Source organism: Heterodontus francisci, chromosome 23, assembly GCF_036365525.1.
Source record: "Heterodontus francisci isolate sHetFra1 chromosome 23, sHetFra1.hap1, whole genome shotgun sequence".
Lineage (NCBI taxonomy): Eukaryota > Metazoa > Chordata > Chondrichthyes > Heterodontiformes > Heterodontidae > Heterodontus > Heterodontus francisci.
The window spans coordinates 44,517,549-44,535,834 of record NC_090393.1 but is presented as its reverse complement, the minus strand read 5'-3'; the positions used below and the strand labels follow the sequence as shown (position 1 = coordinate 44,535,834).

Sequence of the window (18,286 nt, the reverse complement as noted above, 5' to 3'; positions counted from 1 at the left end):
AACGCCCTATTAATCAAGGGACAGGAGGCAATTTTCAAAGTGGGAGTTGCCAAACCCGCACAGTCTGGTGCAGGTTCTGAATCCCGATTTGAAAATCCAGCCTCAAGTCACGAACATTTGAAATGATGACTCGATGGGTGGTGGAATCAAAAACACCACATTCATCCAGGAGTGTGTTTGATGATGTGATTGGAGGTGGTGGTGGGGGATGTGGGAGATTGTGGAGATGAGGGGCTGGTCTTTCATTCTGGACAGCCAAACTAAAATAAACCTCAGCGGTATCTATCTTGTAATCTTGAGAGTAAGCTGTTTGGGTCAGAGGCAAAAGTCTAACTACACACAACAAAAATTGCTGGTAAAATTACTCGCTAAGCCCTAAAGATTACCACAGAATGCTGTAGAATGATTCTATGACATGGTGTGGTTATCTTCTCCAAAATACAATAGTTTTTCAATGTGATAGTTTTCCAATCTGAAGATGAATAAGTCAAACAGAAAAAATACTAACAGGACAAATACTAAAGGATGACATTTCATAAGCAAGACACCAAACAAATAACAGGATGCAGTCCACAGTCAGTAATCTTGCGACAAAAGCTTTGTGCCATGCAATTTGATAAGGCCTGAAAATGGTCACAAGGATCACAATGCACGATTAACCCCGACCCGTTTCTTCTGCTGCAGGCAAATTTTGTGCTGCATGTTCATTACCATGATTGTAATATCCAGCCAGCACGATGCGCGCTGCTGAAAGGCTGCATGCCTCAACATGGGGCACAAAATCATGAGAGGCTAGCACCACTGAAAATTAGCCTACACTACTGAAAGCCAGCCTGCACTTCTGAAAGGGCAAGTGCATTTTGACTGGAGGAGGTGCTGGAATTGGCTGTAGAAGAGTGTTTGAGCAGGAAGAACACTTGAATAATGGCGCAACAGGGCAGACAGCACGCTTCAAGGCTCTCCGACACAGCACTAGAGGGTTTGGTGGAGGAGGTGGACAGGAGGAGAGATGTGCTATATCCACAGGGGGCCAGGAGGCCCTCCAGACACACATTGTGAAGGCAGTGGGAGAAGATAGGCATCGCGATCAATCCCAGCAGTGCCACAAGAAGTTGAAAGACCTCGGGTCGCACTTCCGGGTCTGGCATCCGGGCTTGGGCTGGATCGGACATGCTCTGTCACCACCTCAGTTAAGTGACTCCAATGTTAATTTACTTTTCAGACTTTAAAGATGGTTTTGTTGCAGTTATTTTAAGCTTGTGCAGGTAAAGAACAAAGTAAAAAACAGAAGGTAAGTTAACTGATGGTCAGGTGGGGTCGGGCACGGGAAAAACTGGAAGGACTCGAGCCGTGTCAGGCTTGGGCTCGGATGGGGTTCTGTTGGGCTCGATTTGGGTCTCATTTGCAGACCTGAGCAGGCCTTTAGTCTGGCCTGTATGTGACTCCAGACCCACAGCAATGTGGTTGACTTTTAACTGCACTCTGAAACGGCCTAGCAAGCCATTCAGTTGTCAAGGGTAATTAGGGATAGGCAACAAATGCTGGCCTTGCCAGCGATGCCCACATCCTATGGAATAGAATTTTTAAAAAAACTCTCAGCATCTGCTGGAAATACGCAGCAGGTCAGACAGTATCTGTGGAGAGAAAAACAGAGTTAACATTTCAGGCCAATGACCTTTCATCAGAACTGGCAAAGGTTAGAAAAGTATTAGGTTCTGATCAATTGAAAGGGAAGAGAGAAGAACAAAAGTGAAGTGTGTGTTCGGGTAGAGGGCAGGAGACATTAAATGACAAAAGGTTTCATGATGTAAAGCCAAGTAAAGAAACAAAAGATGTGCCTGGATGAACCTCTGCCCCCATTTTTTTTCTTTTTCTTGTGTTTTATTTTGTTGGAGCCCCCCCTTTTCTTAATCCCTTTACTTTGTGTTTCAACGGCTGCTATGCTGCAGTCTACACCTAATCCAGACACATCTTTTGTCTCACCAAAGCCCTGTACAATTGCAGCAAGACTTTCTTATTCTTGTACTCCAAACCTCTTGCAATAAAGGCCAACATGCCTTCCTAATTGTTCTTTGTACCTAATCAAAGATGGTGTGCTCATATCTAATCCATCTTTGCACATCCCACTTACCCCTCGACCCACAATCTCGACTCACAATTGTACAGGGCTTTGGTGAGACCACACCTGGAGTACTGTGCACAACTTTGGTCTCCATATTTGAGAAAAGATTTACTTGCATTGGAGGCTGTACAGCGAAAGTTTACTAGATTGGTCCCTGGGATGAGAGGGTTGTCCTATGATGAGAGGCTGAGTAAATTGGGTCCATATTCTCTGGAATTTAGAAGAATGAGAGGTGATCTCATTGAAACATACAAGATTCTGAAGGGGCTTGACAGGGTATACATTGAGAGATTGTTTACCCTGGCTGGGGAATCTAGAACACGGGAGCACAGTCTCAGGATAAGGAGCAGATCATATAGGACTGACATGAAGAGAAATTTCTTTTCTCAGAGGATTGTGAATCTTTGGAATTCTCTACCCCAGAGGCTTGAGGATGCTGATTCGTTGAATATATTTAAGGTTGAGATAGACAAATCTTTGTTCTCTCAGGGAATCAAGGTATATGAGGACAGGCAGGAAAGTGGAGTTGAAGCTGAACATCAACCATGATTATATTGACTGGCGGAGCAGGCTCGACGGGCTGTACAGTCTACTCTTGCTCCTATTTCTTATATTCTTATAACTTACAAGCTGCAGATGGTCTAAGCATGCATCTCTTGCTTTCACCCTCCTCATCTCACTGCAACCCTACCCTTGTGCCTTCCTCCTTTAAGAAATTCAGGAATTGCAACCTGGCCAGGCAGTGATGCAGGCGCAAGAAGTGGAAAAGGAAGAAGAGACTGATGATGAAGAAACACCATCACTCACACTCACACTCGCAGCCACCAGCTCAGATACTGACATTGTGTGTGCTTTAGAGGGTAGCTTAGAGACAGAATTTGCAGGTTACGAAAAATGAGGAATGTGTGGTCTGCAGGCAGGGCAGGGGGAAAGGGTAGCACAGGTTCCAGCTTGCAGGGGAAGGTTGCGCACAGGTCCTGCTGCAGAGGATGAGGACTTCAATGGGGCAGCCTACAGGAAATCACTGATGGGTATGCACAATGAAATGCTTGGTGCCTGTCAGAAAGACTGCGATCACAACCAAAGAGCTTGGACCAATCTGGAACCAACTTGGCACAGGGTTTGCGCAGAGCTTGCAGTCCAATCTTTCCGGCATGGAAGTGGTGACTGTAGTGTTCAATGGGTTAATTGATCTGGGTTTGATTATATTAGTCTGTCCACTGATCAGTGATCACTGTGCTTGATTGCTTAACCTAGTTTTAAAACTGAAATTAAAAAGAGGCTGGAAGGATCTATTAACACAAGAGTGTTCTGAAAGACATCATACTGAAATCTTCTAAGTGCTGAGATATTTTAAAGTACAGTAAATAAACCTGTTGTTGATTTAGAACTAGTGTCATATCTGCGTTGTTCTGAGACAAATCAGATATATAAAATATCCAGCAAACCAGTGAAAACATAAGAGTGACCATCTCCATTAGCACAGTAGAGGACCCAACCATGATGCAGCATTTGATGGCCGATGTCTCAACTTCCATTGCAGCACAAGCAGAAACCACCCAACATCTAGATGCTGCAGTGGAAGCTCAGACTGAAGTCAAGCAAGCTCAGTTTGCTGCCACGCCACTCAGACTGCTGCCATCATAGATGCAGATTCCAGTGTTTAAAAGGGCTTGCAGGGTCCTGCAGGAGTTCAGCAATTTGTCCTCCAACACATTGCTAGGATTGGTGAGCCATCGCTCCAGGGGAGTGGCAGTGACTCTGTGGAGCTCGAACCTGCTGTCCACTCTCAGGATGACAGCATTCATTCTCCCAATCTGCCTGTGCCGTTGCTGTTACCTGTCAGCCAGCCAGCCCAGACTGCTGATGACCATGCTGAGGTGATGCAGCCCAAAGCTGGGCTTTCTAGGGTTAGAGTTGCTTGAGTTCATCCTGCAAAGCCATCTGTAGTCTCCCCTACTGGAAGTCAGCAGCCTTCCACCAACCATGCTGGGATAACACTGCGTAGGGGCACTAAGACAGGCAAAGGCACATGTAAGACAGGCACTAAGGGAATGCACAAGGGTGATTAGTTGAATTTTGCATGCATAAATTTATTGATAATGTTTGTTTGGAATCTTTGTTTTGTGGTGGCTTTTATTTCAGCATTGTGCTCAAGAGAATGCTGTGATGGTTAGTAACAGAGGGAAGGTAAGATGTGGGACTGCTATTGAATGGAAAATCAGGATTGTGTCAATGGTACAACAGTAAAATGAGCCGATCATGGACAGCCCGGCTGCAAAGGTGATGTGTTGGCTGCCTCCTCCCTTCCTTCTCCTCCCCCTCCTCTTACTCCTCCTCAGCTGCTCGCTGTATACTTGGTGTCAAGGGATGTTCTCTCAGGCAAGATTGTGAAGGATGCAGCAAACCACATTGAATCGGGACACATTTTATGGAGAGCACAGCAGGGCTTCTCCAGGGCTGTCCAGGCAGCAGAAGCATTGCTAAATCACCCCAACGGTCTGCTTGATGATATTTTGTGTGACAACATGGCTCTTGTTAGATACTTGCTGTCAAAATTTGCATGGGCTGCACACCAGGGTTCTGAGCCAGGTGGTCAGTGGATAGCCCTTGATGCCCGGTAGCTACCTTTGGTTTCTCATGGAGGTTAAAATGCTGATGGTACAGCAGACTGGCACAAGATAAAAGCATCATGACTGCTGTCAAAATGGCAGGCATTGACCTGCCCGTGGCGTTGAGCATGGTTGCACACCAGCTGCACATTGAGAGAGTGGAAGCCTTTGCAGTACATCTCTGAACTTACATGCGGTGACTACAAGGTGATGTGTGCAGCCAATGGCACCCTGCACCATGGAGAAGGCTACTATCCTAGCGAAGGTGCATGCTTACTCCAACTACCTTTCTCTGGAAGAGATAATACAATGTATTTCCTTCTCTTTGCATACGGAGATTCAGTGACCTCCCTTACACAACAGTGGATGGCAAACTGCAAGAAGTTAGAAATGTTGCCTGCTCCAGCCTGGAAGAAGCCTGACATGAAAAAGTTTAAGGCCACGGTCACCTTTACAGCCATTGAAGTTGAGATAAGAGAACTGATCCCTGAAGACCCTACTTGGATACAGCTTCTTGCTGACAGCCCTTCTCTCACCTCTTCATTCTCCTCCCTTTTTGAGTAGCTCGTTCTCCTCTGTGTCTCCTCTGTGTCTCCTCTGCTTATTCTCTCTGTCATGTTGCAAACCAAGGTGCATAGAAATTGCAGCACCCATGACTGGGAGCAAGCAGGCTAAGTAGAACCTTTGAAGTCAAGACAAAGTCCTTCAGCATCACTCCCTGTAGACTTCAGCAACTTTCAGTAGCAGAACAAAACTCCAAACACTTCTACTAACACAGTAAAAACCAATAGAAATCAATCAACAACTAACCTGAAAGTGGTTGATGATCACTTTAAATAGTGCTGGTGTGGGTGTGGGTGTGGGTGAGGGTAGGGGTCCTTGCTGGTGCTGAATGCATGTTGAACTGTGCAAGGTTAAGAGAGGGCATTAGCTGGCGCATCGAGGTCAAAAATGGCACCACTAGAGTCAAATCAACATTACACGTTGACTGACATCACGATCTGCCTATGTACATACTTCTGCTACACGCCCCAACTGCACATGCTAATGATCTACTCAAAATGGAGTCTGGTGCAGCCCCCACCAGAAGTATTTTGGACCCAAAATGGTATCCGTACCACCAAAAAGCAAGCGCTACCCAACCATAACAAAACTTTACCATATCTTAACTGCCTCACCTCTCATATTTTAAGTATTTTCTTTTATTAGCCATGAAGGGAACCAATGTATTCATGAGAGAGAAGATGCAACTTTGTTTATTTCTCCTTGCTTTAGCTGACACCTAAATCATGTACATACAATGGTGTGAGCTGACAGCCTCTTCACAGGCCATTGTCACTGATATCTTTAGTCACTTGAAGCTAATCCAAAGGCTGAATTGGCAAAGGCAAAAGCTTACCGAGTCGTACAAATCAGAATTGATTTCCAGACTTTACTGAGTTATTTTATTTTACCGGGTTAACAGTTGGGAAGAAATAATTGGCTCCTGGACTTGGAAGGAGAAAGTCAGTAAAGGTTCCCTTTTCCTGGTCGCCATCAATATCTCTTACTGGAAAATGTACATGCGCATGGACATTGCAGAGGTCAGTCCTTGACTGTGATGCCTCTATGGTTCAACAGTCTTCCTGCACTAACTGTCGCAGTTCATACAAGAGGAATGATCATTTGGATGAAGAGTAGAAGGACAATCAACCATGTAGCAGTGTACCTCAGCAAGAAGCAAAGCCTACAGCAGCGGGGAGAAAATGACCAACAAAAAAATTGAAGTAATTGTGACAATTAACTGGTTTTCCACTATGAGGGGAAAGGGGCCTCAATATATGAGGAAATGCAAGTGACAACCTGTATCTTACGCTGTCATGATAGGAACATAGGAACATAAGAGCAGGAGTAGGCCATTCAGCCCATTGAGCCTGCCCTGCCATTCAATATGATCATGGCTAATCTTCCACTTCAATGCCTTTTTCTCACACTATCCTCATATCCCCTTATATCATTTGTATTTAAAAATCTGTTAATCTCTGCTCTAAACATCCTCAATGACAGAGCTTCCATAGCCCTCTGAGGTAGAGAATTCCAAAGATTCACAACCCTCTCAGTAAAGAAATTTCTCCTCATCTCTGTCCTAAGTGGCTTCCCCCTTATTTTGAAATTGTGTCTCCTGGTTCTAGACTCCCCAACCAGGGGAAACATCTTAGCTGCATCTACCCTGTCTATCTCTTTAAGTATTTTGTAAGTTTCAATGAGATCACCTCTCATTCTTCGAAAGTCTAGCGAACACAGGCCCAGTTTCCCCAATCCCTCTTCACAGGACATTCCCGCCATCCGGGGAACAAGTCTGGTGACCCTTCATTGCACTCCCTCTATGGCAATAATATCCTTCCTAAGGTAAGGGGAAAAAAACTTCACACAGTATTCCAAGTGCGGTCTAACCAAGGTGCTATACAATTGAAACAAGACTGCACTACTCCTGTACTCAAATCCTCTTGTGATAAAGGCGAACATACCATTAGCCTCCTTAATTGTTTGCTACACCTGCATGTTAGCTTTCAATGACTTACTGACAAGGACACCCAGGTCCCTTTGTACGTCTACATTTTCTAATCTCTTACCATTTAAGAAATATTCTGCACATCTGTTTCTCCTACCAAAGTGGATAACCTCACATTTTTCCACATTATATTCCATCTGCCACATTCTTGCCCACTCACTAAGTCTGTCCAAACCCCCTTGAAGCCACTTTGTATCTTCCTCACAAAACACATTCCCACCTAGTTTTGTGTCATTCGCGAACTTGGAAATAATACATTTGCTCCCCACATCCAAATCATTGATATATATTGTGAACAACTGGGGCCCAAGCACTGATCTCTGTGGTACCGCACTAGTCACAGCCTGCCAACGCGAGAATGACCCATTTATTCCTACGCTCTGCTTTCTGCCTGTTAACCAATCCTTACTCCATGCCAGTATGTAGCATGTGCGAATTATTACCCAATATTTTAGGAATAAAACACACGGTCAAAGTTCCACAAGACAATTCGTGCTTTGTTCTTTTCTCCCCTCCCTGTCAGAAAACTGTCCATCTCTTCTCTTTCAGTTTAGATATTCACTGTATGTACTAACACTTTTTTAATCTGCTCCCAAATTTTCATCCTCACCACTTCATGATGTGACTTAAATGGGGATGAAGTTTATGGGTCCCGTAGGGACAGGAACAGAGGTGAGGGCCCATAAAATTGTGTGGGAAGGCCAGGGCGGGGTTGTGGGGGGGGGTGGTGGGGGGCGGTGGGTGGTGGTGGAGTGTCTTTTTTTTATTCTTTCATGAGATGCGGGCATCACTGGCAAGCCCAGCATTTGTTGCCCATCCCTAATTGCCGTTGAGTATGTGGTGGCCAGCTGCCTTCTTGAACCGTTCCAGTACATCTTTCCGACACCTTCCAATTTAGTCCAGGGTGGGGGAGGCTGAGGATGGCCTTCCTGCCCCAGGCCAATTGAGGCCCTTAAATGGTCAATTAATATCCACTTAATGGCCTCTTCCCACTTCTACCTCAGAGGGGTCTGCTGCCCGGGGAGCCACTGCCAGGTAAATCCAGGCGTCCTCCGAGTGGAGTTGGGGGGGGGGGGTGGTGCCTCCTTTAGGGGAAATCCAGAGACCCAGAGGGCCCCCCACAACAAATGCTGTGCCCCTGGGAAGATGACCAACTCCACCCTCACCAACTACCCCCCTCCACTCCATCGCCTAGGCCTGCCTGAATGGCCCTGGTGGCCCTGACCCGATGTACCCCTCCCGGGGTCTCTTCTCTTCGGCACTGCAAGATCTTGGCCCTTAAAGGAACAATGTCCCTGACAGCGGGCAGCTTATTGCCTGCACGCCGTGAAATTGCAATGGAGGGCCAAGGTGGTATCTCCCCACCACCTTCTGACCCTGGGACCCCATCACCAGAATAAAATTCAGCCCATATTGTGACACTGTTCTGCAAATGTAAATCTCCCTCCATGTATCTCGCCCAAATGGCCATTCTGTACCTATGAGCCCAGCAGTGAATATTAGCAAGCCATTCTACTCGAAGGGTCTCAAAGCCACAACCTTACTTGAACATATCTAATGGGCACATTTTTCAGCAGGACACACTAGACAGTGTTCAGAGCGGGGACGTTGGATGATTTTTTTTCTCTTTTCCTTAACTTTAAGCCCTGGCTGAGATCAGCTACCTCAGCGCAGAACAAGGATCAAACCTGCAATGTTGTTTAAAAGATGTTCACTTATATAGTTGAATCCTGATAGATGGAGAACTAATCAATAAAGACATGCTATGTTTATGTCAGAATTTCTATGACAAATTTACCAGTCATCCTATATAATAATTAATTATGCAATTCAACCTAAGGATGAACTGCTGAGCACACTCTACAAAAAACTACATTTTCGACAAAAATGATTAGAATTTTCAAATATTTGGCTGTTTCTGGTTGAAATTTGCCACTGGATGAGGTATTTGGGGCCACCACATATGTATAGTAAATCTATATGGGTTCCTTAGAATTCTCCAATGAAGCATCCAGGATCTTTCCCCACTGTAGCATTGCTGACAATGCAACAATCTTCAATTCTCCAAAGTAATTAATGGGTTGAATTTATTTGTCTAACTGTATGAATAACTTTCTACTTCCGTAGTGATCTCTAATGTTAAAGTGCCCACAGTTTTCCAGGATCAAAGTTTCCTTTTTTAATCAGACTATCCTAGAATTGTAACAACCTCAGTAAAACTGGGGCCATGTGTAACAATGGTGGCACAAGCTTGGTCATTGTCTTTGAATGCCAAATCCCAGATCTGTTACATCCAAATCAAGGTTACATACTAAGATTCGTGATTCTAAAGCGTCCATCTCTTAGAATTGATTGTTTTTCTTTTTTCCTGGAATTGCACTAGTTAATTAGTCTTTGATCTGTGACTTCAGTCCTCTCTCTCTCTCTTTTGCTTTCTAAAGGTTACAGAACACAAAACAAACACTACAATTGTGTACTCAGAATATTCTCGTTTTCTCTCTCACACAGAAAGAGAACTTCTGATTTAAAAATAAACCATATGAATATGTCTTCAAGCTTTTTTTGAACATAAATTATAAGAAGCTCAAGAGAAAATATTTCTTAGTATAACAGACTGAACAGTACTGATGCATCCTGAAAAATTAGGTACAGTGCACATGTTCAGATATTATAGTTAGAATTCAAAAGACCATTTCACAGCTTTGGCCATAAATATCAAGCCCAAGCCCCAGCTTTTGGGAGATGCTGAGGTCTTGAAGTAAAAACTTTAAAAGACACAAAAGACAATTCAACAATTCAAGATAAATGTAATCATATTATTTGTGAAAATGTGTATTTGATTATTTTTATTTTGTTCAACCCTTATTTTAGACATTAGAAATTTCAATTCCTGAAAAACAGATGATAGTTGATTTTTTTTGTGTTTCAAAAAGCATTTTGATAAATTTATGCAAACCCATTGGCCAGATTGTTCAACCTGGTGTCCAGAGTGTGCAGAGTGATAAGTTTACATATGCATTTTTCATTATTAATATGCACATAGAGATTGATGGAGGAAAAGGTTGACGCAAAAGTGTGACAAAAATATGATAACAGGAAGTCAAATTACACGATAGGAAGTGTATGTTGATATAAGATTTCAGTCCACTCTATACTAGCACCCAAACTCCAGAGATGAAAGGCCAATTGTCCAATTCAATAAATCGGCAACTGAAAGCAACTGAATAAATAACAAATGTGTTACGCTAAAATACCTCAGCTAGTTATTTTTTTTAAAAGATGCATGTTCCTGTATACTACAATCAGAAAACACATAAGCAGAGTGAGGATGTTCCATAGCAAAAGTAAAATTCTTTTTGGATGTATTTCATAATTTTATTCCTTCTCCTAGGTAATTAACAGAGCACATTCAGCAATGAAAGAAAAGGTTGTGATACCATATACTTTATCAACATTTTTGCTGTCTCATGCTCTATTACTAGTTATAATTTCTCATATCGATGGCATGTATCAACAGCTGCAGTAATTTTTTTTTGTATATGATGCATTAGTCAGCTCTTTTCAGTTGCCAGCCATCTTTTTCCAGTGTAAGAAAAACAGCCTGGAAACTATACCTCACCTATTATTGTACAAAGCTTAATAGCTTAGTAGTCAGATGCAAAAAAACTAAAAAGGCTAATGGAATGCTAGCTTTTATAATTCAAGGTCCAGAATATAATAGGGTGGAAGGTTTGCTACAGCTATACAAAGTCCTGGTTAGACCACATCTGGAGTACTGTGTACAGTTCTGGATATCTTAGAAATTGGAAGGAATGCACAGCATGTTCACCAGAATGTTACCAGGGCTCCAGGGTTAGATTATGAGAAGAGATTACATAAACTAGGTTTGTATTCCCTGGAATATCGAAGATTGATTTGATTGATGTTCAACAGATTTTGAAAAGAATTGATTGGTTAGAAAGAGTAACCTCTCCTGGTAGGAGAATCGAGGACATGGTGACATGGAATCATAGAATGGCTGCAGTTCAGAAGGAGACCATTCGGTCTCTCATGTCTGTGCTAGTTCTCAGCAACAGCAATTTAGCTAGTCCCAATCCCCTGCCCATCTCATGTGGTCCTGCAAATTTTGATCTTCAGGTGCTTATCTAATTCCCTTTTGAAAGTCACAACTGAATCTGCCTCCACCACACTCTCAGGCAGTGCATTCCAAATCCTAACCACATTGCATAAAAAGGTTTCTCCTCATGTCGCCGCTGGTTCTTTTGCCAATCACGTTAAATTGGTGACCTCTGATTCGAGACCCTTCCACCAATGTTTGGAACCCTCATGATTTTGAACACCTCTAACAAATCTATTCTCAACATTCTCTTCTTTAAGGAGAACAACCCCAGCTTCTCCAGTCTATCGACATAACTGAAGTCCCTCAACCCTGGAACCATTCTTGTAAATCTCTTCTGCACCCTATCAAAAGCCTTCGCCTCTTTCCTAAAATGTGGTGCCCAGAACTGGACACAGTACTCCAGTTGAGGCCGAACCAGTATTTTATAAAAAATCATTATAACTTCCTTGCTTTTGTACTCTATGCCTCTATTTATAAAGACCAGGATCCCATACGTATGCCTTATTAACCAATTTCTCAACCTGCCTTGTCAACTTCAATGATTTGTGCATATATATCCCCAGGTATCTATGTTGCTGCACCCTTTTTAGAATTGTACCCTTTCCGCTCCTCGTCCTTCCTACCAAAATGTATCACTTCACAGTTATCAAAATTAAATTTAATCTGCCATGTGTCAGCCCATTCCACCATGCTGGTTATTTAGATTTAGATTTAGAGATACAGCACTGAAACAGGCCCTTCGGCCCACCGAGTCTGTGCCGAACATCAACCACCCATTTATACTAATCCTACACTAATCCCATATTCCTACCAAACATTCCCACCTGTCCCTATATTTCCCTACCACCTACCTACACTTTCTTTCTTTCTTTTCTTTCTTTCTTTTGGGCCTCCTTATCTCGAGAGACAATGGATACGCGCCTGGAGGTGGTCAGTGGTTTGTGAAGCAGCGCCTGGAGTGGCTATAAAGGCCAATTCTGGAGTGACAGGCTCTTCCACAGGTGCTGCAGAGAAATTTGTTTGTTGGGGCTGTTGCCTACACTAGTGTTACCTACACTAGTGACAATTTATAATGGCCAATTTACCTATCAACCTGCAAGTCTTTTTGGCTTGTGGGAGGAAACCGGAGCACCCGGAGGAAACCCACGCAGACACAGGGAGAACTTGCAAACTCCACACAGGCAGTACCCGGAATCGAACCCGGGTCCCTGGAGCTGTGAGGCTGCAGTGCTAACCACTGCGCCACTGTGCCGCCCTTATGTCCTCTCACAGTCTATCACTAGCCTCAACCTTTCACAAAACTTCCAAGTTTTGTATTATCTGCAAATTTTGAAATTGTGTCCTGTACACCCAAGTCTCGGTCATTCATATATATCAAAAAAAGCAGTGGTCCTAGTACCGACCCCTGGGAACCCCAGTCTAAAGCTTTGTCCAGTCTGAGAAACAACCATTCACCACTACTCTGTGTTTCCTGTCACTCAGCCAACATCACAGCTGTTCTGCCACTGCCCCTTTTATTCCATGGGCTTCAACTTTGCTGACAAGCCTATTATGTGGCACTTTATCAAATGCCTTTTGGAAGTGCATATACACCACATCAACCATTTTACCCTCGTCAATGCTCTCTGTTACCTCATCAAAAATCTCGACCAAGTTAGTTGAACACAATTTGCCTTTAACAAATCCATGCTGGCTTTCCTTATTTGTCCAAGTTTCTAAAAGCTTTTCCACCACTGAGGACCACCCCTGTATCTAAGGAGGATTGGAAGACTATGACAGTGCCTCAGCAATTTCCACAGAAAATTAAAATCAGAACCAAGTCATTCAAGAGAGAAGTTAGGAAACATTACTTCACAGAAAGTGTGGAAGAAGTATGGAACTCTCTTCCACAAAAATCAATGGATGTTAGCTCAATTAATAATTTTAAATTTGAGTTTGATAGATTTTTGCTAGCCAAGGATACAGAGGGATATGGAGCCAAGATGAGTGGATGGTGTTAGGATACAGATTAGCCTTGATTTCATTGAACAGCAGAACAGGCTTGAGGTGCTGAATGGCCTACTCCTGTTCCTACGTTCTGCAGAAAAACTCTTTCATGGACTTGTTGGGACCGACTTGGAGAAATTTCCTTCACTGCACTAAGTGTAGGAAAATCATAAATATGTTCTTTCTAAAGATGTTTGTGATTGTCACATTCCTACCTCCGCTACATCCCCCCACTGCCACCCCCACCCCCCAGCCCCCCGATCCTCATAAGCATAACGGAACATTGTTTTTACTGTTCCTTCCCATTTTCATACCAGTCCTCCAGAATAAACAAAAAGTGGGAACATAATTGGGCCAAGCTGTGATGCTTGCCTACCTTTTCACTTGGACTTCAACATCACATTTCTCTGTCTTCTGACTGTTCTTCAGTAGATTTAGTACAGGTTCAATTTCTTTAAGAATATCATCGTTCTCAGCTCTTCCATTTATTATCAAGTTGTTTGTGTTGAAAGGACAGGCATCTGATCCTTCCAAAGAGTTTTCATTGATCTGAATTAGGGGATTGGGCTCCTGTGGGATCTCACTGCCCCATATATCTGATGCTGGGTTACAAATGTCCCTCATTCTTTTATCTTCAATTTTGAGTTGGTCTTTGCTTTGAATTCCTTGAATGGGAGAATCACTTGGTTTGGTAACTGGAATCAAAGGCTTGGTAACACGCACTGTTTTTGGTGTCCCATCACCAGTGAAGGTGGTCTCCAGGTGAGTGGAGAATCCTTCCGGACCCCTCAAAATTAATACCACAAAAGCCTCTGGGGTAATGTTCTTCAGCATCTCCAAAGCATGCTCATAAGTAACATCTACCAGAGGCTTGTCATTGGCAGCCACAATGATATCTCCAACCTGCACCAAACCGCTCTCCTCTGCTGTCCCACCACGAATTATATCAGAGATGATCACAGGGGGATTGCACACACGCTGCTTCACTAAAAATCCAAGACCACCCACCTTACGTTTGAATAGTCGGACAGATATGATGTTTGGTTGCAATTGCTGGACATGGAACTCATTCTCCTCCATGATTCAGGGGTTTTTCGGTGGATAAGGCACTATTTGACTTTACTGGATCTGCACGTACCAAGAGCTTTCATCCAACATAATTAACTATGATCACACCAGTCTTCGGAAAGCTTCTCGTTCACTTAAAGAAACACATTACCGTTTTAGTTGAGGGATGCCAGTCGGAATCGTTCTCCCTGTAATAAAAAGAGAAGATTTTCATTCATTAACAGCTGTTTTAAGAAACTGCTTGTTGAACACATCCATAAAATAACTTCAAAAGTAAGATTTTTGCATCCCAGTTATATTTGTGCAAAATTACAATGGTTATCACTAGAGAATAGAACTATTTGTTCACATCCTTGAAGTTTCTTGAGACTGAGAAATGCCTTGGTACTTACTTGGTATCACTTTACAGTTAAATCCACCCAGCCAATAGTATGTTTGCAGACTAAGCAATGCAGTGGAGATTGAAAACTGTGGTATTCATATCAAACTGATCCCCAAACAAAGTCATAGCACTAACAACATGGAATGGGTGGTTGGCCTTTCATTTTGTGGAACTGACACAAAACGTACAAGGTAAAAAGGGATGCTGCAAGTAATTAATGATGAAAAACAAAATTCCTGGCTGTCATGGCCTTCCGACCAAGAAAGTGTTGAATGTAACATTTGTTACTCTTCTGTCTCAGAGCTATTGTGCTGGTCAAAATAAATTTACAATTTTCCTTTTTCAATGATGCAGTCTACAGGATGCGTCTGCCCCTTTAATGACCCCTGCAGCCTTTGCTGGTGTCACAAGTGTTTCAAGTGTACCCCGTCAAGATTCTCCCCTCTTTGCACTGTTACTATTATCGAGTCATAGAGTTATACAGCACAGAAACAGGCCCTTTGGCTCATCGTGTCTTTGCCGGCCATCAAGCACCTAACTATTCGAATCCAATTTTCCAGCATTTGGCACATAGCCTTGTATGCTATGGCGTTACAAGTGCTCATCTAAATACTTCTTAAATGTTGTGAGGGTTCTTGCCTCTACCACCACTTCAGGCAGCGCGTTCCAGATTCCAACCACCCTCTGAGTGAATTTATTTTTTCCTCAAATCCCCTCTAAAGCTCCTGCCCCTTGCCTTAAATCTATGCCCCCAGGTTATTGATCCCTCCGCTAAGGGAAAAAGTTTCTTCCTATCTGACCTATCAATGCCCCTCATAATTTTGTATATCTCAATCATGTCCCCCCTCAGCCTTCTCTGCTTAAAGCAAAAAAACCCTAGCTTTTTCAGTCTCTCTTCATAGCTGAAATGCTCCAGCCCAGGCAACATCCTGGTGAACCTCCTCTGCACCCTCTCCTGTGCAATCACATCCTTCCTATAGTGTGGCAATCAGAACTGTACATAGTTAACTCTATGACTATAACTATTCCCTCTGGATGCTGAGAAGTCCTCTGTGTGCCCAAATGATCTCTAACCCAGGAAGATCATCAGGACCGTGGTGGATTTCGAGTGGTGGAAGGAAGTCTCAACCTGCCAGAACTCTGACCCAAAAGAGCAAAATACTGCCCCCTATGTTCCCAACCATGCTCTGTCACTTAATAACAGTAACCAGCAACTGTAGGTGTCATTACAGTACTCAAATACCCTACTTGCAATTTTACTTCAATTTTATTATGCAATACATTATGCTAAGCCCTTATGATAAGTTTTATAAATTGTTCCCTCCTTTCAGAGAAAATAAAGTCAGTTTAGAAACCCTGTGACACATCAGAGAACAAGGTCATAGTGGATTAAATATGCAAACCATTTGAAGTGTTAAACTTTGCAGGATGGTCCCCATGATTTTGAATTTACTTTGGCACCATTGAACCTAATTCGTATTTATATCTATTAGAATAATCATGAATTACTAACGGGTGCATTCAGGTGGAGAGGTGAATTTGCTTCTTACCCATGCTGCAGTTATAGTATACATATAGCCTAATATCAGAATCAGCCTGATCTGACACCAGAGCCAAGGGAAGTGGACTTTGTTACGACTAGGTGAGCAATGCGTTTAGGGGTCTGTTACTATCTTCACTTGGTCTTAGCACAGGCTTTCTCAGGTTTAAAGAAGATGAAATTTTATTAAAACTTAAACTCTAATACGGTTCATGCCTATGGATATACAATGCACCCACACTAGCATGCACACGCAATATCACATGCAGATAGGGGATACAGAAGATACGTCCAGCTACAGAAGAGGAAAATATAGTAGAGAGGGGTTTTGAGGCAATATTTTGTTACAGTGCATAAAACTCTCTGTTGTCCTTTTGTAAGTAGTCCTGCTTTTCGTTGGAGCCCAGTAGTCCTCTAAAAACTTTGTTCACGTCGGAAACATTTCTCTCTTTGAGTTTCACGTGTTTTCACAAGATTCAGTTCCCTGGGAAGGAGATGGGACAGGCAGACATGAGAGGAGGTAATTCTTGCTTCAGTTCCAGGAGAAATCTTCACTCCATGAGCACCACGGCTTTGTCTCAGGTCAAATCCTGTTTTCTCTAATTTAAAGCTCTCAGTTTAAAACTCAGCAACATGTGACTAAAACTGGTCTGACCACTTCTGTATATTGAGCAAGCAACTGCTGGGTCCCCATTGTCTTGTTCATGTGGCAAAATACTGTGTGCCTCAGGCTTGGCAGGTGGGGGTGGGTGGGGCGGGGGGGGGGGGGGGGGGAGTGGTCGTTGCTGACACGTCCACACCAAGGGGAATGAAATGTGATTTGAAGAAAAACAGAGCATTTCATTACAGAGTTTGAGAGAAATGTAAGATACAGAAAGAAAATCATGCATTTCTCTCACTCATTTCCACTCATTTAGCCATCTTAAATCCGATTAAAAATGGTCTTTCTGGGTGCCAGGGCTGCTTTAATTTTCTCTCTTGTTTTCCTCAGAGAGTTAGTGGGGCGAGGGGGAGGGCGGGCCTAGCCTGAACTCCCTGCTTCATGCAAAGAATTTTGGCTTCAGAGGATGGGTGGTTCCCTTTTCCTCTGACTGTGGGGTAGGAGTCTTTGTTACTCCCACCTTTGTTCTCTGGGACTTTCCTCTCTGCAGGTATTTGTGCAGACTTAACTGCATTCTCCTGTCACACTTCAACTAGGTGAGGCATCACCCTCACGGTTTCTCTGCCCCCTAGAGGTCTCTCTTTGTCTCTGCAGGTTCCTGTAAATGCTGCTAGCAACTATGGTGGGGTGCTACTAGAGTCTGCATTCATATAGGAGGATGTGGGGTCTAACATTTCATATCTGTCAGGGTTGGTTGACCAGACAGTAGGGGTTTTCATCCGGGATTCTTCATGGACTTCCTTTAACCTGCCCTCTTGGTCACTTTTTCCCCTTCTCTTTCTAAACCTTTGCCAACCATGTGCCTATCTGACCCCTTTTGTTCTCAGTGGGGGGTCCCTCACAGTTCACCAGCCCTCTGCTGGAGGGTCCCCCCAACAGGACCTAGGGGTGTAGGTTGGGGTTTCCTCAAAACCTGGCATATGTGGCAACTCCTGCAGTACTCCACCGCATCCTTATGGAGTTTTGGCCAGTCAAACTGCTGTCTTATGCAGGCTTTGGTCTTTCGTATACCGGCATGTACAGCTACTATAGTTTTGTGGGTTCTTCTTAATATTTCTCCCTGGTACCTCTGTGGCACCACTAACTGGTGAACTACTGTCCACTCCTTGCCCCCAGGTCTGTGAGGAGAACTCCATTTCCTCATCAATACCTCACTCTTTAAATAGTAGCAATCAGGGACTCCCTCTGCTTCACTTTCAGTCTGAGCAGCCTTTGCCAACTTCTGCAATACTGGGTCGGCTCGC

The 18,286-nt window shown here is 43.5% G+C and overlaps 1 protein-coding gene across 3 annotated transcripts in view; it reads right to left on the bottom strand.

Annotated features, from left to right (window-relative positions):
* Positions 1-18,286, bottom strand: part of nos1 (nitric oxide synthase 1 (neuronal)) — a 144,751-nt gene that overhangs the window by 90,225 nt on the left and 36,240 nt on the right. For 2 of the 3 annotated variants that reach the window (XM_068055179.1, XM_068055180.1), the window contains exon 3: positions 13,768-14,647. In XM_068055179.1, the coding sequence (XP_067911280.1) occupies positions 13,768-14,471 (704 nt within the window). In that variant the 5' untranslated portion in view covers positions 14,472-14,647. The remainder of the gene's footprint in view (positions 1-13,767; positions 14,648-18,286) is intronic. The other variant, XM_068055181.1, reaches the window with a different exon arrangement.